The 25,946-nt window shown below is 39.6% G+C and overlaps 1 protein-coding gene, 1 long non-coding RNA gene and 1 other non-coding gene across 4 annotated transcripts; 1 reads left to right on the top strand and 2 right to left on the bottom strand.

Moving 5' to 3' along the window:
* Positions 1 to 1,558: 1,558 nt before the first annotated feature.
* Positions 1,559 to 4,308, bottom strand: LOC120076630 (receptor protein kinase-like protein ZAR1). Its single transcript, XM_039030508.1, has 2 exons — positions 2,441 to 4,308; positions 1,559 to 2,300 (listed from the first exon to the last, which is right to left on the bottom strand). Exons 1-2 carry the CDS (start codon positions 3,723 to 3,725, stop codon positions 1,651 to 1,653), a joined length of 1,935 nt encoding a protein of 644 aa, XP_038886436.1. The 5' UTR covers positions 3,726 to 4,308; the 3' UTR covers positions 1,559 to 1,650.
* Positions 3,953 to 10,354, top strand: LOC120076632. Of its 2 annotated transcripts, none has more exons than XR_005481589.1 (4): positions 3,953 to 4,080; positions 7,814 to 8,829; positions 8,928 to 9,058; positions 9,789 to 10,354. It is a non-coding gene; the product is annotated as an uncharacterized LOC120076632 (long non-coding RNA). The 2 variants fall into 2 exon arrangements; XR_005481590.1 differs by lacking the exon at positions 9,789 to 10,354 and adding an exon at positions 9,140 to 9,769.
* Positions 10,355 to 12,649: 2,295 nt separating this feature from the next.
* On the bottom strand, positions 12,650 to 12,756 carry LOC120076945. Its single transcript, XR_005481690.1, has one exon. It is a non-coding gene; the product is annotated as a small nucleolar RNA R71 (small nucleolar RNA).
* Between the last annotated feature and the right edge of the window lie 13,190 nt (positions 12,757 to 25,946).

Here is a 25,946-nt window from a genome sequence, read left to right on the forward strand (position 1 = left end):
ACATGACCAAAATTAGGAGGATAGTTCCTCTCAAGAATATCAACAATTACTCTATATACATAATTCGACCATGTTTTTTATTCTACATTTATCTAGTATTTGTAGTTTCATCAACAACAACTATGAATTAGACAAGAGTAAATCATAGATTTAGGAATTTGTAACATAAGTGAGTTACCATAAATCTTATTCCCTAACGATTTTGCCATTTTTCAAAATGGAATTTTAAATCTTGTCATACGCTTAGGTTGGCAAAATTCCCCACGGGGTTAGGTCCCCGCGGGCCCCGCCCCGATCGGGGCGGGGATTGACCGGGGATGGGGTCAAATATCATGAGTTTTTGGTTATGGAATTTGTAAACATCAATAAACTTCCTTGTTAATAAATAAAGGGAAAAAAAATCTTTTTAGTCCTCGAGTTTTAATGAAGGTGTGGGTTTGGCCCTAAAGACCATTTTAGTTCATGAATTTTGATAAATAGGTTTAAAATGTTCGTACTAATTTAGTTAGATATTTTTGTTTATTATTTTTATTATTAATATGTCCTTTTTCATTATTAAAAAAAAAATGTTATTCTCTCACCTCTCATACTCTTCCCTATCATTCTCATACTCTTCAAATTCAAATGTTGCTCTCACTCCAATTCTTCCTCTCTTTAAAGCCTCATATTTTGGTGAATTGTGAATCATTAACCAAATATACTATTGGAGCTCAAATCCTAGAACTAGCCTAATACATATTCAATATCAAATCCAAGAACATAGTCCCAATACACGTTCAATATCAATATCCAATATCTAACTACAAAAAGAGGTCATCCGTACAAAAAAAATCACTTAAAGAAAGCTTACTTGAGAACAAAGAAAATAAACATAACATAAATACTTCAACCGCTAAGAAAGTTGATGGGAGATTGAAGGGGAGGAGATGAAGAGGGAAGGAGAGGATGGGAATTGGGGAGTGGGAAGAGAGAGGTGAGGGAATAACATATCTTTTATTTTTTATGAAAACAAAAACAATAATAACAAAATACCTTATTAATTTGGTAAGGACATTTTAAACTTATTTATCACCTCATTTTATGAAGAAAATTTCTAGTACTATAGTTTCATACTATTTTCGTTCATTACTTATCACAATAGTAACATTTAAGAATAACGTGTTGTTCACGAAATAAATTAATAAATCATTTAATGACATGTCAAATAATGAATGAAATGAATTGATACTAGTGGTACTAGATCTTTTTTTCCATTTCATGTGGACAATAGTTTCTACAGAACTCCTCGTGCTCCACATACATAGATTTGTGAAACTTGTAGAGAATGAAAATATGCAATTTCAAATTTTCATTTGCAATAAGAATGTAGTTTTTTTAGATTGTGAGATGGAAATTGAAATTGGTTAGTATCTAGAAGATTTCTATAGCAAATACTTGTCAGATCTATTGCCAGGATTATGTAACTGTTGTAGGTTATACTATGTCCACATTTTATTAACATACTAGTGGACATGTACATGATTTATTTAACTCTTGTAGCAATCCTACTTTAGAATAATTTATTTAAAGTTACATTATTTCATTATTTATTTAAAAAAAGAAACAATAATAATCAAGATCATCTTCACATTTTGCAATTAAGTTTTGCAGTTACGATGAAGTTGCCAATTTTTCCAAACATTCGGAAACAATTCTCATACAAGGTCTCTTCTCAGGGCTCTTCCGAGTGCAAGCAACCGCTATTTCAATGGCCGCCGCAGCTTCTTCCTTCTCCACTTCCTCACACATTGACAGATCTATTACACACGATGCCCGTTTCCCTTCATCCATTCCAAGTTCGACCCATTCGACCAGCTCCATCTCCGACGAACCCGCTTGAATCACCGGAAACTTCCCGGTCATAATTTCAAGAATTATCACGCCGAAGGAGTAAACATCCCACTTCTGCGATGGCTTTCCCGCCTTCAACGCTTCCGGTGCTTGATAATATGACCCTATCGACAGAGAGGAGCACATGGAATTTGATCGGAACGGAGAGCGCCGCGGCGTTGTGGAGGCGGTTCGCTCCGACGATGAGGCGGTGAAATCTCCGGCAGCATTTGCTAGTCGTCCAAGTCCGAAATCTGAGATGTAGGGTTCCATGTTGTTGCCTAGCAGAATGTTGGTTGGTTTCAGATCGCCGTGGACATATTTTCTTGGGCTGAATTCATGAAGGTATGTCAATCCCTTTGCTATTCCTTTCATGATTTTCACACGATCAGCCCAAGAAAGTGGTTTGAAGTAGGAATTTTCTGCTTTCCCTGGTTGAATATTGGAAAATATCATTAGGAATAGAAAGCATTTTTAGTGAAAACACTATTCAATGCACTCTCAACTTGTATGACTAATCCTGTTTGATGTCAAATTGATCCATTTGTTTAGAAGGGTTTTGGATATTTACCATGAATTGCAAGGGCTAGGTCTCCCTGTGGTATGTACTCATGTATGAGCAGCTTCTCTTCAACAGACCAGCAATAAGCTAAAAGAGCTACAATATTGGGATGTCTGACTTTCCCTATTGCTTCAACTTCACTTTGGAACTCTTTAAACCTTTCATAAGCTCCATCTTCCAACCTTCTTACTGCTAGCTTTAGTCCTTTCTCTAGAACCACTTTATACACAATCCCATTTCCATTCTTGCCTAGAAGATAAGCTGAGGCTTTCAAAAGTTGCTCGAGATTGAAGTCGACTTGCCGATCCAGTAGCACAAAGTTATAATTCTCCATGTTTTCTGGTAGGGCTTCAACTTCATATTTGGCAAAGCAAGAAAACTCTGTTTTAAACATCAATGCCTGCCTAAAGTTGCAACCAGTTAGATTTTCACTACCTTTAGGAGGATAAGCTCTCTTGCACCAAAATACTACCAGGATAACCAGGCAGAGACCAACTATGATACTTGCAGAGCCTGTGATTATGGAGCAAGATTTTCCACCTTTCCCATGTGATGGGCAATGGAACCACGAGTCAGGGTTTGACGTTGGCATTACGAACGGACATGAAGCATTGAGGGGAAGTCCACATAGAAAGGCATTCCCTACATAAGCTGTTGGTCCAAGGTTCTGGAAAGCTTCTTGTGGTGGTATTGAGCCACTGAGATTATTGTAACTGAGATCAATATAAAGGGTTGCAGGGAGGCTGCTTAGGCTTGGCGGGATTGGGCCGCTAAAGACATTGTGAGACAAATCAAGAGTACCTCGCAAGTTGTACAAGTTGCTGAAGTCTGCAGGGATCGAACCGTGGATCACATTGAAGGAAAGATTGAGATTCTGAAGAGATGTCAAGTGGGAACCAAACCCATCTGGAATAGAACCATTGAAGAGATTTTGTGAGAGGTCCAAGCTTTGTAACTCTACCAAGTTGTAGAGTTCATTTGGAAAGCTTCCGAAAAGATTGTTGTTTCGAAGGCTTAAATGGCGGAGTGACCAAAGTTTTCCAAGTGCAGGATGGAGAGTACCAGAGAGTTTCTTGTCTGCGATACTGAGAGAGACAACTCTTTGTTCTGCACAAGTGATTCCATTCCAAGAACATGGAGTCGCATCAGAGAAGTTCCAGTTTTGGAGGAACCGTTCAGGATCAAAAGTTGAGTTCTTGAATGAAAGCAGAGCAAATCCTTCTTCACTCAGAGAAGACACAAATGAGAAATGGTTGCTCACAAAGAAAACAAACCAAATCTCCAGTAGAACCATATTGTTTAGTTATGTTACAATCTGAAAGAGTGTTTCCCTTGAAATAAGTATCAAAATGGAAAGGAAAGCCAGAAGGTTCCTAATCAGAAGCCAGTAAGTTTGACACTTGGGAAAGAAAACAAGAAGGCTGCTGCGATTTGTGAATATTAAGGTGGTCCATTTGGACTTGTTTCGGCGTAATTGGAGGAGATTCTTGCTGGGCTGATTGTTGATGGAATTTGGCTGGAAATTTTGGGTTAAATTTTGTTTGTATTGTTATTTGTTCCCACCATTCGTGGAAATCGTGCATAGTTTTGAATGAAGAGAAGTACGGCGGGATTGGTGTGGAGGTGCTGCAAGTCAAAGTTATGCATAGGTATGTTACTATTACATGTATTTGTTGGTCGTTCTTTGTTTATTTCTTATTTCCTTCCCTTATTTGTAAAGGAATTAGTTAAATTATATAAACCAAACACAAAATACAATTAAACATAATCAATAATTGATTATGTTTGTTGTTTACTTGTATTCTATAATCGTAATGAAAGATAGGGTCCCACAATCAAATTTGTAAATAAATGCAAATCGATTGCAGAGTTAAGAATGATCGATTCAATTGCATTTGAAAATTATGTGGAGTCCATTATGAGATATCATTATAGATACTATTGCTGTAGGAGAATTATGAATATCACAATTAATGTTATCATTACTAATTAATCATAAACGATAATAATAGTAATAGTAAGAAAACAATGCAAAGCAAACACCGTAAATTAAACAACCTCAATTGTAATTCAATTTCATTTACAAAATATCCAAGTAAACGTGATAAAAAAAACAATTCAATTACGTTGGAGATTGAGGTCTATTACGATTGATCATTCAATAAGATCTCATTATGATTATACTAACTTTAATTACATATGGATCATATAGCCTCAATTCAAACTAACTAATCAACATTCCTAATACCGACAAAAAATAAATTAAGAAATAAATATTGAAAAGTTTGGGCAAGGAACCGACTAAAAAAGGCGCCTACCAATCAAATGTTATGTACAAATAAAACATAGTGATAATGCTCCGTGTGAATGTAGTCCTTGTAAAGTTATAAATAAACTTACTAAAAACTTGTAATTACACGGAAATTTTATTTAGATAAGTTTTTTTAAGTTATTCCTGATTTTTCTCTCAATATGTTTTCATGGACTAGCTTTTTCTTTTTTTAAAATATTTTTTCCTTTTAGAATCAGGAAGTCTAACCAACATCCTTAATATAAGTTCTGCTGGAATACAAAATGAATACTGAACACGGAGAAGGGTTTTTTATACGGATGGCCTCATTTGGGAAGCCCAAATGAAAAATGGAGAGAAAGTAATGGAAAGTGGCCACATGCTTACGTCATAAGCATGTGATTTTACCGATTCACCCCTGAGATGCATTCCATGCATTTGTCAATACGAATTTACTCGATCCTCGATGCATGGTCACTCGATACCCAGCTTCATGGTCACTCGATAAGACTGCAATCTACACATGCATACTCGATCATATCCACGTCATACTCGATGCTCGATTACTTTATACTCGATTATTTTGAATTCATAATCCGTTTGAAGGTGTTTAAAGGCGTTTGAAGTCCATTATTTCACCACTTCTCACGGGCTCAAACTATTCTCTTTGTTCGTCCGATTGTGTATCCTTTGACGACAACATCTCTACACTCAAAACTCCATTATCTTTGCATCAGGTAGCATTCTTCTCTTTGTTTGTAGTTTGGCATCATTCACTCAAAACTCGACTATCATCAGGTAACATTCTTCTCCTTTTTTGTATTTTGGTATCATTCACTCAAAACTTGACTATCTCTGCTTCATGTTCCTCGACATGCGCTTCCGTGTTACTCGATACTCAACTGACATGGTTTCCATTTCTGTTTCCATATCTTGCATGTTTGGCTAGACTGACTGTCTAGAGTTTAGGGTTTGAGTTGGATAATGAATAAAGGTAAAATATCAAATCGAATGCTCGAGAATCGACCATCTAGTCACTTGTAATATAGCGAGTAAGGGACACCATGTAGTATGTATCGGATATCGAGAAATTGAGTATCTTGTATCGTGCATTGAGAAACATGCATCGTGTATCAGTATTGAACAGAATTCTTATTTATCCCTATTTTTTGTTATTCTGTGCAGTATGGCTAGACAATTCAAGATTCCTCCCCAAAATCATTTCCCAAGCCAAACGACTAGCCTATCCTCTCACATTGGGACGATTATCAAGATTGTGAAAGAGAAGCTTACTGTAAACCCCAAACAACTTAGGTTCCTTAGATAAGCATGTTTAGCCAAAGGGATGTTATATTACATGTTTATTAAGTAGGAATATATGTTGTTGTTTATAGGGATTATGAAGGAAGGGAAGGAAAATATATTTAATGAAGAAACTCAATCATTGTCTGGCTGGAGGCACTAAGAGAGAGGCGACGTGGCAATCTACTCCTTGAATTCAGGAAGCGGCATAAAGATTAAAAAGGAAGTGAAACTTCAAAAGCATGTTTTTTTCGGCAATTGACAAGAGGAAATCTAGCAAATTCGATGTCATTTGAAAATGGGGGGGAATCTAGTTTTCAAGGTTTTCCTGCTGGAGAACGATTGCAAGAGGAGAGGAACAAAAGAGGAGAATTTGCAGAAGAGATAGAACCACGGATTAATCTAGGCCTGAGGTGAAGTTTGAAAGCTCTAAGCCAAACTATAAGGAATTCTGGGTTGAAATTTTAAGGTAAGGAAGTCTAAAATCTAAACAAGTTTGTAGAAGGAAGTTTCTTGAAAAGAGCTCTGGATTTTTGAAGTTATACCAGGGAATTGGTGCATAAGCAGACAGCTGCTTGTGAAGAACAAGCAAACAGTTCATCGTGGAGAATTACAGTGAGATTTTGTAAGGAGGATCTCGCTCTCGGGGAAATCTCGCTAGGAATTGGGGTGAGTATCGCTAAGAATTTCACAGAAAAAGCTTAGTATCACTCTAGAGGATCTCGCTGGTATCGCTCTAGAGGATCTCGCTGGCATCACTCTAGAGGATCTTGCTGGCATCGCTCTAGGGGATCTCGCTAGCATCGCTCAGGGGGATCTTGCTAGTAGAGCTGTCTGTATTGATGGAAGTTTCTTTAATAAATGAATTATTTGAGGTATTTTGCTAGGAATTCTAAGTAGTTTAATCAAGAATTATATCTTTTCAGGCCAAGAGGAGCTAGGGGAAGCGTATAAACCAATAAGAGCCTGACGAACTGTGAGTGACTAAACAAACTTAAAGTTTCTAATACTCACGCATATATGATCAAGTAAAGCACAGTGATATTGATGTATTTATACTTCCTCAAGCAACAAATGGTTGAAGAATAACTTAATGCATATTTCCGGCTTGTATGGGTGTAGCACGGGCCAAGGTATGTCGTGTAACCACTACAAAAGCTATGTTCTGACTTTGATATATGCTTCCTAAAGGAAGGTATGGGAGAATGAGTTCTTGTATAAATGAGTGGCAATGGAATAGCTCTTGTGTAATACTAGGCTATGGAACTTAATTTGTTGTTACAAAATACACATTTGATACCGAAGGACGTTGAGAAGGTTAACCAATTAGGTACCGAAGGACATTTGAGAAGGTACCTGGCCAATTTGATACCGAAAGACATTTGAGAAGGTATCTGGTCAATTTGATACCGAAGGATATATGAGAAGGTATCATAGAAGCTCGATACTGAAGGACAAATTTGAGAAGGTATCTGAGCGGAAATACCTAAAATATGATGATATCTAGTGTGGCCACGTGCACGTAGGCAGTTATGAATGGGGGACCAAAGTATGGGTCTCTTGGCCGGTTGTAAACATTTGGGAGCTAGAGCGTTTAGGCTCATTCTCAACTAGGGAATAATAATGTTTAATGATGTCTGAGAATGGCTTAAAGCTACGTTTAGAGACAATTTTTGAGTTTACTCATTTGCATATTTACATATTCATAGTATTGTTATGCTCATTACTTTACGATTCTAGTCATTCACTGGGCTGTTAGCTCACCAAGTTTTTGTATTCTCTTTTTCCAGGTAGCGGTCAGTTTCCTCAAGGTTGATCCTGCTGTTGCTTGCCACCAAAAGACTCGGCTTATTAAGAGGATTTAGTTGATAACCTGTTTATGTACACATGTTTTGGAGAGGGACTAGGGCTTCTTTAGGAATGCTTAGGCCATCTGGGAATTTTTTTTTTTTTTTTTTTTGCTTCCAGTAAAAGTAATGTCTTGGTTGTATACATATGTTTATGTAATTTTTGTAGAACCCTAAGGGAGGTTTGCTGTATGCGTGTATTTACTAGTGTTTATAACAGGTTGATATTTAGATTAAAAGGCTTTGTGATGGTTCATGGCAGTAGAGGCTAGTAGCTACCATGGTCATATCCTTTTCCAGAGTAAAAGGGTAATCTGGGAGGGGGTGTGACACTTACTCCCACTCAGCTTACCCTCTTCAGGAATACTGTATTTGGGCGATTTGTGGACATGGACATTATCTTCAACAGTCCATTGGTCCATTACATTCTATTGAGGGAGGTTGAAGACCATAGGAAGGATTCAATGACATTTAATTTGAATGGTACAGTTGTAACATTCACCAAAGAAGACTTCCTATTGGTGACGGGATTGTGGCAGTCACCTAATCCAGTAGTTGTGAGAGGGCTGAAGGAACTGAATCTCTACGTAATAGATACTTGAGGAATGATTTCGCAGGTAACATCAATATTGGTACCTTAGAGACAATGTACAATCTACAAGGAGATAGTGTTTGAGAATGATATGGATGCTGTGAAGATGATATTGGTCTACTACACTGAATTGACTATGATGGGAAAGGAGAAGACGAGGGCCAATGTCGATAAGATCTTATTAATTGATGTGGAGGATTTAGATTACTTCAACTCCATGGATTGGGGAAATGTGTTGTGGGAGAGGATGTTACTTGGACTACAAAGAGGATTGAGTGGCAAGTCCAAGAACTACAAAAAAAGGTCCAAGATCAATAAGAACTACATCGTCAAGTACAACCTACCAGGGTTTCCTCATGCTTTTCAGGTAATATCCATTCATTGGCCATATGAGATCTACTAATTATAGTGTCAATGTCACTTACTACTTATGCTTGTCTTATAATCGTTTATGAATTATGGTAGGTGTGGGCATATGAGATCATTTCAACTGTTGCTGGAAAAGTTGTAACCCGACTCAATGGACATGACGTACCTCGATTCCTGAGGTGGGAGTGAGCTAAAGCAATAGTGCGAGAGTGTTTGAGTCTATCGAGGTTAGTGTATTACATCCAAATTTACTTGGATTTAAGGTGAATGCCACATATAACTAACAAATTGTTCGTTGTTTTATATAGACAAGGATCACACCCACACCTTGATCATGTCCAATAAAGAGAGGCGATATAGAGACACTAGGGTCGATGAACGACCTGTATACGAGTGCATTGATGCTGAGACAACCTTCTCATAGACACATAAATCACACCATGATGAGGATGCTCGTAGTCACTCCAATGACTATGAGAGTCATAAGCATCAGGCTCATGAGCCAGAACTCGATGAGCATCAGTCTCACGAGCTTCCTACTGACAAATATGTGTTCCCAACTGAGGAGCGAGGGTTGCCTCGATTGAATACAATGCATTCTGAGCCCATTAGGGGTGTGGGCATTTGCACACCACTCCGTAACATAGATTAGATAGTGGCTATGATGAAGGGTAAATTGGATGATGTACAGTCATACTTGAAAGATGTGAAGTCTGACTTGAGTATCCTCAGGCCGACGTACAAACAATCACCAACCTACTGCGATCATTGTGTCGGGTACTGATAACTTGTAGAAATACAAGTTATTAAAGCTCAAATTATTAAAAAAAATGAGAGAATGTGATAGTAAATAGGCAATATTATGAATGAACGCACCAAACTAAAAACCAAATAGCGATCGTTAACTCTCATTGCATAAAAGCAATTAAACTGAGTTAATCTTGTATTTCTGTGCAGGAACAAGGCGATAGTGGGATCTCCTGAGTTGGCGATCCAATGGTACTTCAAAGACGAACACGTGATGACCTTACATAAAGGCTGTGACCTAATGTGATAAAACGTGATGGAACGTGAAGACGATAGCAGTCAAATAAAAAATTCATTTGGTGGCCGTTGAAGACCATACCGTTGCAAATCCATTGAACCTTTGGTGACCATCAAACGGCATGACAGAGTATGGAAATTAATGCTGCCAATCCATGCAATCATTAGTGAGATGAAGAACAGTTTTTTTGGAAGTCTATAAATACCATTCAATGCTACCAAATCAGGCGTGAATTAATTCTGGGAGGTCGAGAGACTGCGGAAACAACACGAAAGAGAGACACCAACCCACACCTAACCCTTGTGAGAGCAAGAGTTTACAAGTTAGAAAAGAATTGGAGTGCTAAAAGCCGTGTAAACGCCAGAGGAAAAAAGAAACTGGTTACTTGGCTTAACACTTACATCATCTATTGTTTTGTACTTGAGCATGTCATTTGCAAGAATGGAAATTACATTTCAATCAATGTTCATTCTTTTCACGCCATACACGAGTAACTAAATTTGTGAATGGGTTGAGAAGTATTTAGTGATAACGGGCAGAAATGCATGTTATCATAGTGCTAAGTTCTTAAACAATGTTGGCTTGCGTTCATAAAATGTGTTAGATTGCGTCCAAAAAGCATTAAGTTTATTACATTACGATCACATGCATTCATCACATAGGAACAGTTGACTTTTGTATTTTTATGCAGAATATGCATTGACGCAAGGGGGAAATTGCGATCATAGGAAATCATTGGTCGAGTGCAGCATTACCGCAAGGCTTTGCGGGGATTGTGTTCATAAACATTTGCTCAAGAAGGATTGCCGCAACATGGTGGGCGCATCTGGGTAAAAGGCTTAATTAATCACGGTGGGATAGAAAACTGATGACAGTCGAATCCGAATTAAGTTGACAGCCACTAATGATAACAAGTACATTCAGCTTTTCGGTGACAAATATTCGGCGCATCAGTCAGGGAATTAAATCCTCATCTATGCAATCATAAGAGAGAAGCCGCCTTTCCTCCCAAAAGCTCTATTAATGCCGAGGGAAACCTTCAGAAAAGGGGTTCGAAAAAATTCATAATTTCGAATCGCACGTCTTTGTCCATAGTTTTCCTTTTTATTTTAAGGCGGAGCAAGAGAGGAGTAGAGACGCCAGAGATCGCTCAGGGCAACTTGAGAGAGAACCCTGAGGAGTAGAAGCAGAGAGGGGGTCGACTCTCACGAAAGTGAGATTATCTTTTGAACACGAGTAGAAAGACAGTGTAAAAGCCTGNAGCAAGAGATTGCTACCAGGCTCTTTATTCTATTCTAGCATTGTTGTTTTGTACTTCATCTTAATATTCATACAATGGAAGTTCTTATTCTACATCTGTTCACTCTCTTAGTACGCATTAGAAGCTAAACTAGACGAATGGGTTGAGAAGAACTAAGCTAACATGACCTAGGAAGTTCATTGCTTGCGATTATCTTGTGTTATGTTGTGCCAAATATCCCTTTAGAGCTACTTAAGAAAGAGTCTAAAGAAAGAACCTAAGACTCGAGAGAGCTAGGTTAGAATCTAGACTCGATAGAGAAAGATTAGAACTACTTAAACAAGAGATAGGGACTTAGAGATAAGCTCTGTTTGCCAACATGCATCGCATGCATCCTAGAGATAAGAATGATATTATGTGGTCGCCTTATTTGTGTGTGTGCCATTCTGTCATCGCATAAATAAGAATAGAGCTTATGTGTAGGTTCTATAGACTCATCGCGTATATCGCATGCGTTCTAGCATTAGAAGCCATAGCATTCGCATCGAGAGATGGTTTACTATAGTATGCATGTTGCATGATCGCATCCTAGGAAGTTTAGCCGAAACCCTTCTCAACCCGTTCACCGCATATTCATCGTATCTTCTGTTTATCAACTCTTTTCAAACTCCTCCGCATTTGTTTATTTTTCATTAATGCAAACAACAACCTCAACAACTATTGATTTATTTAGTTATCGCAAAGTTTTCCTAAAAATTACCACCGCATACTGTTTCCCCAATTCCCTGAGTTCGACCGTGGACTTACTAGGAAACTCAGTAGGGTTTATACTTGGACTCTATTGAGAAAACTTGAGTGCTCAACGCAATTTCATCATCGCATCTCATCCATAATTCCACATCATAAAATAATGCATCAAGTTTTTGGCGCCATTGCCGGGGACTTCTGCAAAATAGTGTGCTAATAGTAATTTTTTTGGATTTCTTTGCAGACTCTCAATCTCTGGCGAATTATGACCTGGAGATTGAGAGAACGTTCAGATGGAGATTAAGAGACCGCCAACAACAACAGTCAGATAAAGAAGAGATGGCGGAGCAGCCTGGAAACGGAGCACTAAACGAAAACAACGTCATGGTGAATCCAATCCTGTTGGCAAACGATCGCAATAGACCCATTAGGGACTATGCATCGCCAAACCTCTATGATTTCTCTCCAGGAATCATGAGGCCTGCCTTCGATGGAAGCAGATTCGAAATGAAATTGGTGTTGCTGCAGATGATCCATACTGTAGGACAATTCGGAGGCTAGCGTGGCAAGGACCCGCACGCCCACCTCCGAAGCTTTATTGAAATCTGCAATATTTTTGTGTTCCCGAACATCTTTGCCAAAAAAGTTCGACTAACTTTGTTCCCATTTTCTCTCTGTGATCAGGCAAAAAAATGGGCGTATTCCCTCGAGCCGGGAGAGATCACTTCATGGGAACAGGTTGTAGAGAAATTCATGAAGAAATACTTTCCACCTACTGAGAACGCTAGACGCAGAAAACTTATAACAAATTTTGAACAAGACATGGATGAATCGCTCAGCGATGCCTGGGCGAGGTTTAAGAGGTTGGTCAGGGACTGTCCACACAATGGTTTGCCAGACTACCTTCAGATGGAAATCTTTTATCATGGTTTAAATCTTGCTTCGCAGACCGCTTCCAATGCGACAGCCGCTGGTGGTCTACTTAACAAAACGTATGACGAGGCGAAGAATATCTTCTATCGCATCTCTAAATACCATGAGGATTGGAGAGAGAGTGATCAGAGATTGAGAATCAAGGATACCGATGCAAGTAATGGTGTTATTGCTTCACTACAAAATCAGATGACCGCAATGATGAACTTAATTCAGGGAATTGCGATCACCAGCCCAACACCGCAAAATGGGCAAATCAACGCAATTAATCAAAACACCGCAAGGTGTGTGACTTGCGGTGATAGGCACGTAATGGAAGAATGCCCACAGAATCCACAGTCTATCTACTTTGTAAAAAATAATCCCTTTTTGAACACCTATAACCCCGGGTGGAAAAACTACCCCAATTTTGCATGGAAGAATCAACAACAGAATTTCCAATCCGTGGTGCAGAAAGAAGGGCCACCTAGATTCTTCCCACACAACAATGGTCAAACAAGCAATCAAGCCAGTAGCTCGCAACCACCACAATCATCTTCCTTGGAGAGCCTATTGAAGCAGTACATAGAGAAAAACGAAACTGTGCTTCAAAGTCAGGCTACGTTCATCTGCATCCTAGAGTTACAGATGGGCCAGATTGCAAGTGAGCTAAATAACAGACCGCAAAGGGCTCTGCCGAGTTCAACATAACTCCCACGCAACCCGGGGGGATCAGGTAAAGAGTAATGTCAGGTTGTGACATTGCGAAGTGGAAAAACTGTGGAGGGAGAAAGAAAGAAGCCTAGTCGGATTGCTCCCATTATGGAAAAACCTGAAATTGTGGTGACGTAAGAAGAAGAAGGAGAAAAAGAAGCAATAGAGCTAGAAGTTGCGTCGACCTCAAAGCCAACAGAGAAGGGGACCGTGAAAGTGCATTTACCACCTTTCCCGCAGAGACTGAGAAAGAAAAAGAACGAAGAGGTACAGTACCAACGCTTTCTGAATATGCTAAAGCAATTACATATTAATATTCCATTCAGTGAAGCAATTGAGGAGATGCCTACCTACGCAAAGTTTCTGAAGGAAATGGTAATAAAAAAGAGGGGCACTGGTAAGTTTACCACGGTGGCTTTAACACAAAGTTCGAAATCAATAATTCCATCGAAGATGAGCGATCCTTGGAGCTTTACTATACCTTTCTCCATAGGAGGACTGTACATTGGGCAAGCATTATATGACCTTGGAGCCAGCATCAATTTGATGCCTTTGTCGATCTTTAAGTAGATGAATGTGGGGAAACTTGCGCCCACAACCGTGACTCTCCAGCTGGCCGATAGATCTTTGGTGCATCCAGAGGGAAAGGTGAAGGACGTGCAGATTGATGTGCATAAAGGGGAGATCACTTTGAGCATTAATGGACAAAAGCTCAAGTTCAACATAATCCGTGCCATGAAGTTTTCTGACGAAGAAGACCTGTTTGACTCAGATGACGACCAGAATTTGATTGAAGAAGAAAAGTTTGACGAAGAGAATGTAGAAAAGGACGCAAGTGCGTCCGTTGCTGCCTATAATGCGATCATAACAAAAACAAAAAAAGAAGAAGAGATGATTGCAAACCAAGAAGAAGAGTCAACAGAAAAAGAAGAAAGAAAAACATCGCAATCGTCCCTAGTAGAACCACCAACACTGAAATTAAAGACCCTACCGAATCATTTAAAGTACGCATTTTTGGGGCCGAATGAGAAACTGCCATTTATTATTTCCTCTGAGCTTAATGAAGACTAGGAGAATGCATTGATGAGCATTCTAAGGAAACATGTGCGAGCAATTGGCTGGACGCTCGCCGACATTCGAGGAATTAACCCAGTGTACTATATGCACTGCATTCGTCTCGAAGAATACCATAAAGCAACGATCGAACATTAGCGTAGGCTCAACCCTGCGATGAAAGAGGTCGTTAAAAAAGAGATCATTAAATGGTTAGATGCGGGCATTATTTATCCTATAGCAGATAGCACGTGGGTCATCCCCGTGCAGTGTGTGCCGAAAAAGGGTGGCATGACGATAGTCCCGAACGAAAATAATGAACTAATACCACAAAGGACCGTCACTAGGTGGCGCATTTGCATGGATTACCACATGCTGAATGCAACCAAAAAGAAAGATCATTTTCCCCAATCGTTTATTGATCAAATGTTAGACCGTCTAGCTGGAAATGACTTTTACTGCTTTTTGGATGGCTATGCTGGGTACAACCAGATTATGATAGCTCCAGAAGACCAAGACAAGACCACATTCACCTGCCCATATGGGACCTTTACTTTTCACCGCATGTCGTTTGGCCTCTGCAATGTGCCAAGCACGTTCCAAAGGTGCATGATGGCCCTCTTTTCAGACTATCTTGAGGACTTTGTTGAAATCTTTATGGACGACTTCTCTATTTATGGGCACACCTATGAAGTTTGTCTAGCCAACCTGGAGAAGATACTAAAGAGATGCGAAGAGATGAATCTGGTGCTTAATTGGGAAAAATACCATTTTATGGTAAAGGAGGGTATAGTGTTGGGACACAAGGTTTCTCGGGACGAGTTTGAGGTGGATAAAGAAAAAATAGAAGCAATTGAAAAACTTCCACCTCCAACAAGCGTGAAGGTTGTATGAAGTTTCTTGGGGCACGTTGGATTCTACAGACGTTTTGTCAAAGACTTCTCAAAAATAGCACGACCACTGAGTGCGTTGTTGGAGGCTGATAGAAAATTTGATTTTGACGACAATTACCTCAACGCATTCAGAGTTTTGAAAAATGCGCTGATTACCGCACCCGTGTTAATTGCACCTGACTGGACACTTTCTTTTGAAATAATGTGCGATGCAAGCGGGTATGCGATGGGCGCAGCTTTGGCATAGAAGAAGAAAACAATCTTACATCCCATCGCATATGTGAGTAAGACATTAAATCCCGCTCAGACCAATTACACCACCACAGAGAAAGAGCTATTTGCGGTAATTTTTGCGTTGGAAAAATTTCGAGCATATCTGTTAGGAACAAAGGTATTCATCCATACTGATCATTCGGCGATAAAATACTTAATGACAAAGAAGGACGCAAAGCCGAGATTGATCAGATGAGTTCTCCTCCTTCAAGAATTTGACATAGAAATAATTGATCGAAAGGGGACGAAGAACCAAGTTGCGGATCACTTGTCCAGATTGGAAAACCCTGAGATTGACTACAATGAATCAGAGATGAGTGCGGTGTTCCTGGATGAGCAGCTGTTCCATATTGAAGAATTGCCTTGGTATGCTGACATAGTCAACTATCTAATTTGCGAACAATTTCCTGAAGATTATACCTACCACCAACAGAGGAAGCTCAAACATGAATGCAGATATTATTATTGGGATGAGCCGAATCTGTACAAAAAGAGGGCAGACCAGATCTTGTGACTATGCGTACCAAATGTTGCTCAACAACGTATATTATTGCAATGTCACGACTCACCATATGGTGGGCACTTTGGAGGTCAGCGCACCGCAGCTAAGGTTTTACAAAGTGGATTCTTTTGGCCAACATTGTTGAGGATGCAGCTGATATGTAATGAAGTGTGATCGTGCCAACACACGGGTAACATTTCATGGAAACATGAAATGCGGAACATCTTAGAGCTTGAATTGTTCGATGTGTGGGGTATTGATTTCATGGGACCATTCACTCCTTCGAATGGTAAACATTATAGTTTATTAGTCGTCGACTATGTATCTAAGTGGGTAGAGGCAGTGGTATGCGTTGTAAGTGATGCAACGGTAGTCTCTCAATTCCTGAAGAAAAACATTTTCAATCGTTTTTGCACCCCACGTGCCATAATAAGTGATGAGGGGTCTCACTTTGTCAATCATACTGTTAAGGAGCTGCTACACAAATACAACATTCTCCACAAAATGGCCACTGCATACCATCCGCAGATGAATGGTCAGGTCGAAGTGTCCAATCGGGAGATTAAATTGATACTCGGAAAGGTAGTAAGGCCTTCACGAAAAGATTGGGCAACAAAGCTCAACGATGCGTTGTGGGCATACCAATAGAAAGTAGGAGAAGCGCGAAAAATACAACTGGTCATGTTAGAAGAATGGAGGATTAACGCATATGAGAATGCAAAGATTTACAAGGAGCACACCAAGCACTGACACGACAAACACATATGTGGTAAAAACCTCCAAGTCGGACAAAGGGTCTTACTATTCAACTCACGTCTACGGCTCTTCCCAGTAAAATTAAAGTCACGTTGGTCCAGACCATTCGTAATTACACAGGTATTCCTGCATGGTGCGGTTGAATTATCAAATGATGATGGAACCAACATATTCAAAGTTAATGGGTAGCGAGTAAAAGCATATCACGGAGAAGGCTAGCATTGCCAAGTTGAGTCCGTGGAACTAAGGAACTTTGAATAAAGAAGGAAGTAGGTGGTCCCTATGCTATCAAGCAAACGAAATCCATCAGCGACGCAAGTTTTGGGAGTCATGGAATCTTCAATTCTTCTCTACTACTCACAATTTTTAATTCACTATATCTTTTTAGTTTTTATCTATTCTTACTCTTATTTTCCTATATTCTTAAAAAAATGGAGATTGCGGTAAAAGAATTTTGTTTTGTTTAATCTTATTTGACCCTCTCTCTGTTTTCTTGCAATGATCGAGGTGCTGGATTACAGAGATGATACACGAAAAAGCAACTCATCTTATTCTGACACCACAATCCAAAGAAGATAGATCGTCGCAAAGAAGGATGCATCAATACACAATGTGGGCGACAGCGCAAATTTGGGGGTGTATCTTCCTTAACTTTATTTAAAATTTTGCACTATCGCATTGCATTTTAGTTTTAAAAGTTTTATCATCGCATTCTCTTTGATTACCGTAATCATTTGACATGGATAAATTTAGTAAGTTACCACATACTGTCTCTTAGCCAATTACGATTTCAATGATGAAAGACATACTTCTATTCCTTTCGTATATACTAGAGTCAACTTAATCTTAAGATAGTCACCTCATAAAATATTTCTAGAAGTTAGAGGTTTGCTAGCTTTCTCTCAAACTCTCTTTATGAAGCTTTCTAAGAACATCGCATGACTTCTTTCAAACTTTTGGCAATGAGGACATTGCCGCATATTAAATTTGGGGGTGAGAGGTATTTAATTTTCGACCTTGCTATTTTGAAAAAAAAAATTGGAGAATAACAACTCCATTGTCAACGCAATAGGAAAACCCATGTTGATAAGAGTTAAGTTGAGAAGGGCACTTACTCATAGTTGGATGTTCGCATGACACACGTGGGGGCAAGCCAAAACGACGGCAAGGCACTTGGATTAGCGCAAGGTCAGAGAAAAAAAATAATAATGTCAAGAAATATGCAAGGATAAAATCATTTAACACCCCGTAGAAAAGTTTTTTTTTTTTTTTTAAATAAATCATGCGATGTCCCGGAAGTTAGTAAAGTTCTTTTAAAGGTTAAGATTGCAATCCCTAGGTCTTAGAAATATTTTAAGAAGAGACTTGAATAAGACTTAAGGAAATGTTGGTGTATAAGAGCTGAATGAGGTATCCTTGAGAAATCTAGGAAAAGAACATTGTGGTCGACTAGCTAAAGGAAATCTTTAGCTTATGCTTGAGGACAAGCATTGTCTAAACTTGGGGGTGTGATAACAGGCAGAAATGCACGTTATCATTTAGCTAAGTTCTTAAACAATGTTTGCTTGCATTGATAAAATGTGTTAGATTGCATCCAAAAAGCATTAAGCTTATTATATTACGGTTACATGCATTCATTGCATAGAAATAGTTGACTTTTGTATTTTTATGCAGAATATGCATTGACGCAAGTCAGAAATTGTGATCATAGGAAATCATTGGTCGAGTGCAGCATTACCGCAAGGCTTTGCGATGATTGTGTTCGCAAACATTTGCTCAAGAAGGATTGCCACAACTTGGTCGGTGCAACATGGTGGGCGCATCTGGGTGAAAGACTTAATTAATCACGATGGGACAGAAAGCTGATGACAGTCGAATCTCAATTAAGTTGACAGTCGCTAACGATAACAAGTACATTCAGCTTTTTGGTGACAAATATTCAGCGCATCAACCAGGGAATTAAAGCCATCCCATCTGTGCAATCATAAGAGAGAAGCCGCCTTTCATCCCAGAAGCTCTATAAATATCGAGGGCGACCTTCAAAAAAAGGGTTCGAAAAAATTCATAAGTTTAGATCGCACATCTTTGTTCATAGTTTCCTTTTTATTTTAAGGCTGAGCAAGAGAGGAGTAGAGATGCCAGAGATCGCTCAGGGCAACTCGAGAGAGAACCCTGAGGCGTAGAAGCAGAGAGCGGGCCGACTCTCGCAAGAGCGAGATTATCTTTTGAACACAAGTAGAAAGACAGTGTAAAAGCCTGGGAAGCAAGAGATTGCTACCAGGCTCTTTATTCTATTCTAGCATTGTTGTTTTGTACTTCATCTTAATATTCATACAATGGAAGTTCTTATTCTACATTTGTTCACTCTTTTAGTACGCATGAGTAGCTAAACTAGTCGAATAGATTGAAAATAACTAAGCTAACATGACCTAGGAAGTTCATTACTTACAATTATCTTGTGTTATGCTATGTCAAATATCCCTTTAGAGCTACTCAAGAGAGAGTCTAAAGAAATAACCTAAGACTCGAGAAAGCTAGGTTAGAATCTAGACTCGAGAGAGCAAGATTAGAACTGCGTAAACAAGAGATAGGGACTTAGAGATAAGCTCTGTTTGCCAACCTGCATTGCATGCATCCTAGAGATAGGAATGATATTATGTGGTCGCCTTATTTGTGTGTGCGTCATTCTGTCATCGCATAAATAAGAATAGAGGCTTATGTGTAGGTCCTATAGACTCATCGCATATATCGCATGCGTTCTAGTATTAGAAGCTATAATATTCACATCGAGAGATGGTTTACTATTGTATGCATGTTGCATGATCGCAAAGCATGAACGCATCCTAAGAAGTGTTAGCCGAAACCCTTCTCAACCCGTTCACCTCATATTCATCATATCTTCTATTTATCAACTCTTTTCAAACTCCGTCGCATTTGTTTATTTTTCATTAACGCAAACAACAACCTCAACAACTATTGATTTATTTGGTTACCGCAAAGTTTTCCTAAAAATTACCATCGCATATTGTTTCCCCAAGTCCCTGAGTTCGATCGTGGACTTACCAGGAAACTCAGTAGGGTTTATACTTGGATCTATTGAGAAAACTTGAGTGCACAACGTAATTTCATCATCGCATCTCATCCATAATTCCACATCATAAAATAACGCATCACTTAGCTAACATGACTTAAGTTATGCACCTCATGCGATCATCTTGTCTTATGTATTCTCCATTCATCACTTTGAGTACTTGAAAGAGTAGTCTAAAGACATAAAATCTAGGCTTGAAAGAGTCGGATTATAGATCTCATAAGCAAAAGTAGAGGAGACTTAGAAATAAGTTCTATCTGCTGCATTCCCTACACATCGCATGCATCCTAGACATAGGAAATGTATCCATATGCATTGAGAAATGTAGTGCTTAATATTTTTGTATAGCATGATCGCATGACTTGTAGAATATCTTAAGAAATGTTAGCAAAACCTATTATCAACCCTTTATCGCATATTTGTTATAACACCACTCTTCTATCACTTTGCATTTAATTCCATCGCCTTAAGAAATCAAAGTTAATCACCATCCAACTTCTTAAACTTAAAATAGCGATAAGGTCAGAGATAGATTCTGTCGCATATCTGTCTGAGTAATCTCTGCGTTCAACCCTGGACTTACCAGGACACTAAAAAGGCTTATACTTGGGCTTTGTTAGGAAAACTTGCATAACCATCACATCCACACACCCTTTCATCACATGATAAATCACCGCATCAGGTACATAATATCATCTTAAACTTATTCTAATATAAATCTATACCATGTTGTGTTTTACCTAACATACTTCGTAAATTATATAGGGTTTACGCGTGGAGTCCACCGAGACTATTGACCCCATTCCTCTACATTCCACCGAGGCCCATGACCCAAACCCTTCATCAACCACTGAGTCCCGTGATCCAGAGTTCCAAAACCCCATTCCTCTACCCACCATTGAGACTAGTGACTCCATTCCTCCACCTTTTATTGAGTCTTGTGACCTCATTCCTCAAGCAGCCACCGAGATCCAGAACCTCATTCCTCCACCGTCAACGGAGCCTGTGAATTGTGAGAGGGAATAAAGACGGACAAGTAGGAAGAGGAAGCCAACATAATCGTACACTCTTCCAATTGACACGGTAAAGGCGACTAGAAAAAAGCAGAAATACATTCAGCACGGTGAATATCCGATTGACATCGTCCCCTACGACCCGACGTACGTTATTCTAGAGGACTTGATGAATGAGTTCATGGTCTAGTTGAACAGCATGGACATGGGTCCTCACTGGCCGAGGAATGAAGTCCTATTTAGGATGAATTTCATGATGAAGGAATTGTTCTGAGAGCTGACACGTGATAGTAATTGGGTTGAGAACACGTGATAGTACTAGGGAATTAACACTATACAATCTGTTGCATAGAGTAAATGGATTAATATTGTGCTTTCTAACTACAGCTAAAGTGTGCGAACACAGAATCTCCAAACACTGAAATTGCTTGCAACTACATTCTCAAGTGTTAAGGCTAACTATACCATCTAATCCACCGTTCTTGACATGAAATCTATAACAATCAATTGGATTTGCTCGACATCGTCTAGCTTTTTCACACTCTGAACCCATTATTTCCTCTGCATAGATTGAGTGTGTCGATGTACTATTAGACCATATTGTTCATCGCTCATGAAACCAACCTTGAAGTAGACCTCTTATGTATTCTAACAACGAAGTTATTGATAACACTCTTACTTCTTTGGTAATAGCATTGAAGCATTCGACACTATTACTGGTCATGTTATCATATCGGTTCCTAGACTGGTAACATCGTGCCCACCGCTGAATACCAACGTCCTCTAAATATCTAGCAAGGGAACCATTCTTATAGTTCACTATTTGGACCCAATGACGCTTGAACTCTGATTCTCGATACACTCTACAAGCATCGTGAAACAATTTTCTAACAGCCTCGTCTTTAAAGTATTTCTCCATGTTCCTTTTCAAATGGAAGGTACAAAGTCCGTGGTAAGAATTAGGGAATGCGATATCAATGACATTAGCTATACTCTGTCCACGGTCTGAGATGAATATGAGGTTGGGGCATTCTCCAATTGCTGTTTTAAGGTTCGTCATGAACACTTCAGTGCTTGGTCATTCTCACTATCAACAATTGCATATGTTAGTGGGTACAGTTGGTTATTACCGTCCATTGTATCACCAATTATCATTGTTCCCTTATACTTACCTTTTAGATGAGTGTCATCTCTGTCTCTTATACACATCTAGATGTGTATAAGAGACAGGCCTAACCATATGCATGCAAGACGACATATGATTCCTTTGGTGTCCCCTTGCAAGAGCAAAAGCAGTTTCTCTTGCACGCCATGTCTTGTCATAACTAATATTGACACCATATTGCTGTCGCTGTCTCTTATACACATCTAGATGTGTATAAGAGACAGGCTCGATCTCAAATACAGTTCCAGGATTTTCTATCTTCAAAGCCTCACCATATGCATGCAAGACGACATATGATTCCTCTGGCGTCCCCCTTGCAAGAGCAAAAGCAGTTTCTCTCGCACGCCATGTCTTGTCATAACTAATATTGACACCATATTGCTATTTCATATCCTCAATAATATGGTGCGATTTGTCCCCTCGACCAACGCCAAACTTGTCCTTGATTAGATGACCAATAACGAATGCGCTGGCTTGCCTTTGGTCATGATTCAATACTTCAATCGAGCATGTATGATTAGGCATGCATTTTGTGATCTTGAAAATATCACATTCATCCATTTTAACTGCTTGAATGACCCACTTACAAGTCTGGTGTAAATACCAAACACTATATAATTTTTTGTTCGAATTTTTAACCCGCAACTCAAAGTTTTTCTTAATGGCCAACATTGCTAACCTCATCTTCACATCACTCTTGCTGAAGAAAATTTTACCTTCTTCAACTGTATCCACCAACCCTATAGACGACTATGGTTGCATAATCAAGCCCTCCGTTTTGGCGTTACTACTAGATGGTACATTGGTCGGATTTTGGCGAGGCACACTCCCAACAAAATGGCCAAAATCATTTGATAGAATTGAAGTTGGTTGTTCTTCATTCACAACAGAAGGACCACTCCCTAAAAAAAACCTGGGTTGGTTGTTCTTCATTCACAATAGAAGGATTACTCCCTAAAACAATCAGGGTTGTCTGTTCTTCATTCCTAACCTCTTTCTCTTCTATCATCACATTCTCATTTACACACGTTCCAATATCTTCTATTGTCACATTCAGATGCAATGCGTTCACTATATTAACATCAATGTTGTCGTTTTCCAGTGAGACACTCAATGGACAAACATTATGCTCATTTACATCACCTCCACACAGGGTTGGTTTGATCTCTCTGGGTAATCAAATGTTGCCCCGTGATGAATTTCTTCAATTTCCTCAAGACTTACAAATACCTGCAGTTTAGTACGATCATACTCTAGGAGGAGAAATTTAACATCAACATCATTCATTAAGCATACTAGAGGAGAATCAATATCCATCTTATATTTCACACTCATTATAATCTTGAACTCTGTCGAACTAACTTACATGATATCATATACAAGATTTACCAGCTCATTGTACGTCAATATGCTTGAAACTAGCAAACCCTTCAAATGGCCTCCAGTATAGCTTTCTTCTGTGTTGTCCTATATACCACCATAATGTAAGAATATATACTTATCCATCCTTTAAGAAAAACAATACAGAAAGTGAACATTTAGGAAAATAGGTAACTGTTAAATACTCGCTACTCGATTGTCGTCACTCGATACTCGGTATTCTCAACTCGATGCTTATTTTTTCATAACTCTCTACCCTCATCCTCGCTCCATTGGGAGCTACTTGCATGTATCAGTGCACACTCACAAACTCACACTCACTCATTCTCTTCGCTACGTTTGTATGTCTTGTGTCACAATCGCTCTTTCGGAAGCTTCTCTTAGCGATTGTGCGGCACTTGTTCCCGCTCACGAACAAGTCAGCCAACTCGAATATGAACTGTCGATGGCACACCGGGTGCCTCTCGCAACCTCCACCCCCGTTTTAGGGAAAACGGGTTTGGAGAAAAGGTTTTCGTAAGAAGTTTTTGTGAGTGTGAATAAAGAAAGAAAGATTATAGTAGACTAGAAAGCAATAAGCAACAACAACAACTTTATAGAGTACTACTCCGGGTAAGGCAGATAAGAATTTCAATGCCCCCATCCTGGGATTCCTCAATTTCTGCAGCTGGCTCCGGTTACCGTCTTCCTCCAGTTCAGCCTTGTTTTCGGAGGTAGAGGCTAACGTGGCTTGAAAAGCATTGAACGCGGTTCGATTTGGACATTCGCCGCCCTGTGTGGCCCTCTACATATGAAACAAGACAGGGCGATTGTAATTGTTAGTCTGTTGCGGCGCCCCCGCTAGTTGTTTCCTGATCTCGGTTGGGATGATTTACGTCCCCCCTTGTGTTCTTGTCTCCTCCCCATCTGGGAGGACTGGAACGGCTGTTTCTGTTTCCCTCATTTGAGGAAGTTGACTAACTTCCTCACATCTTGTGAGTCAATGCTAAGGTCGTATAGCCGTTCAGCTGCCGCATAGGCAGAGGGAGAATCTGTACTCTCTTGTTCATATAGTTTTGATTCGCCCACGGTTTTCAGCCCTTCAACAAAGAAAAAGACCTTGTCTTTTTCAGACCATATTCGTATGTCCAACAATGAGTCCTGAAAACTTTTTACGTAGTCCCTGATGTTACCTGTTTTACTTTAGCTCTCGAGTTTTCGTCGAGCCAAGATCTCGACATTTTCAGGGAAGAACTGCGAGCGAAGTTCTTGTTTCAATCATCCCAAGTATCATTAGTGCAGCGTCCTTTCTGTATGTTGTAAATCGATCGTCCACCGACATGTTTTCGCCTCTTCAGCTAGATTGTATCGTTGCTAGTTGACTTTCGACTCTTCAATCACTGTGTTCGTACGCCTTGAAGTATTGCTCAAGGTCGAAAGATAAAATTTTTTCCAGGGCTTTCGCTTCTCGCACCCCACAGAAGGGTTTCGGTTCTGGATTTTTATTCTGGCTTACTATCATTGCTCCCCCAAAGATGGGCTTGGTTCCCTACGCTCGGATGGTGAGATTCACCCTTAGCACTTCACATCACGCCTATCATCCGTATCTCTGACTGACGGCGCAAGGCCAACCGTAAGTCTTCAGACAAATCGGTTACCATCTAGTATTGCTTTTGGAACTGTCCAAGCTCTTCACACACTCCTCATGTGGCAACAGAGCCCGAGGACTATCGCCTGTTTCAAAGCTGCCGGACCGTACTGTTTTGGTCTCGAGGGTCTCTACCCTCATCATCAATTCTCTGATGGTAATCCTCTAGCGTGCCTACTACCACATCAATTCCATCGCTTTCTCAGCAACTTCTTGTAGCCGAGTCTCTAGAAACGGACATTATCTGGACCTCTCTCAGGTAGAGCATTTGCTCTTCCATCTCTACCAATCTGTCCACATGGACTTGTTCAGGTTCTCGTCGCCGACATATCACTTATCTTCCCTCTATAAGCCGACTAGGCTCTGATACCAACTTTCACAATCGCTCTTCGGAAGCTTCTCTTAGCGATTGTGCGCACTTGTTCCCGCTCACGAACAAGTCAGCCAACTCGAATACGGACTGTCGATGCACAACGAGTGCCTCTCGCAACCTCCACTCCCATTTTAGGAAAACGGTTTTAGAAAATGGGTTGGAGAAAAGGTTTTCGTAAGAAGTTTTTGTGAGTGTGAATAAAGAAAGAAGATTGTAGTAGACTAGAAAGCAATAAGCAACAACAACAGCTTATAGAGTACTATATCCGGGTTAATGAGAATGATGTTGTCGTTATTCCCTGTCATTATAGGGCGATTGAAGTCCAAAAAAC

This window comes from Benincasa hispida, chromosome 4 (genome assembly GCF_009727055.1).
Source record: "Benincasa hispida cultivar B227 chromosome 4, ASM972705v1, whole genome shotgun sequence".
Classification (NCBI taxonomy): domain Eukaryota; kingdom Viridiplantae; phylum Streptophyta; class Magnoliopsida; order Cucurbitales; family Cucurbitaceae; genus Benincasa; species Benincasa hispida.

Excerpts from the sequence above, each read along its gene's own strand:
- LOC120076630 (XM_039030508.1), bottom strand. The coding sequence starts at position 3,725 with ATGGTTCTACTGGAGATTTGGTTTGTTTTCTTTGTGAGCAACCATTTC. Across the intron at positions 2,301-2,440 it reads CCTAGCCCTTGCAATTCATG|GGAAAGCAGAAAATTCCTAC; the intron begins GTAAATATCCAA and ends ATATTCAACCAG.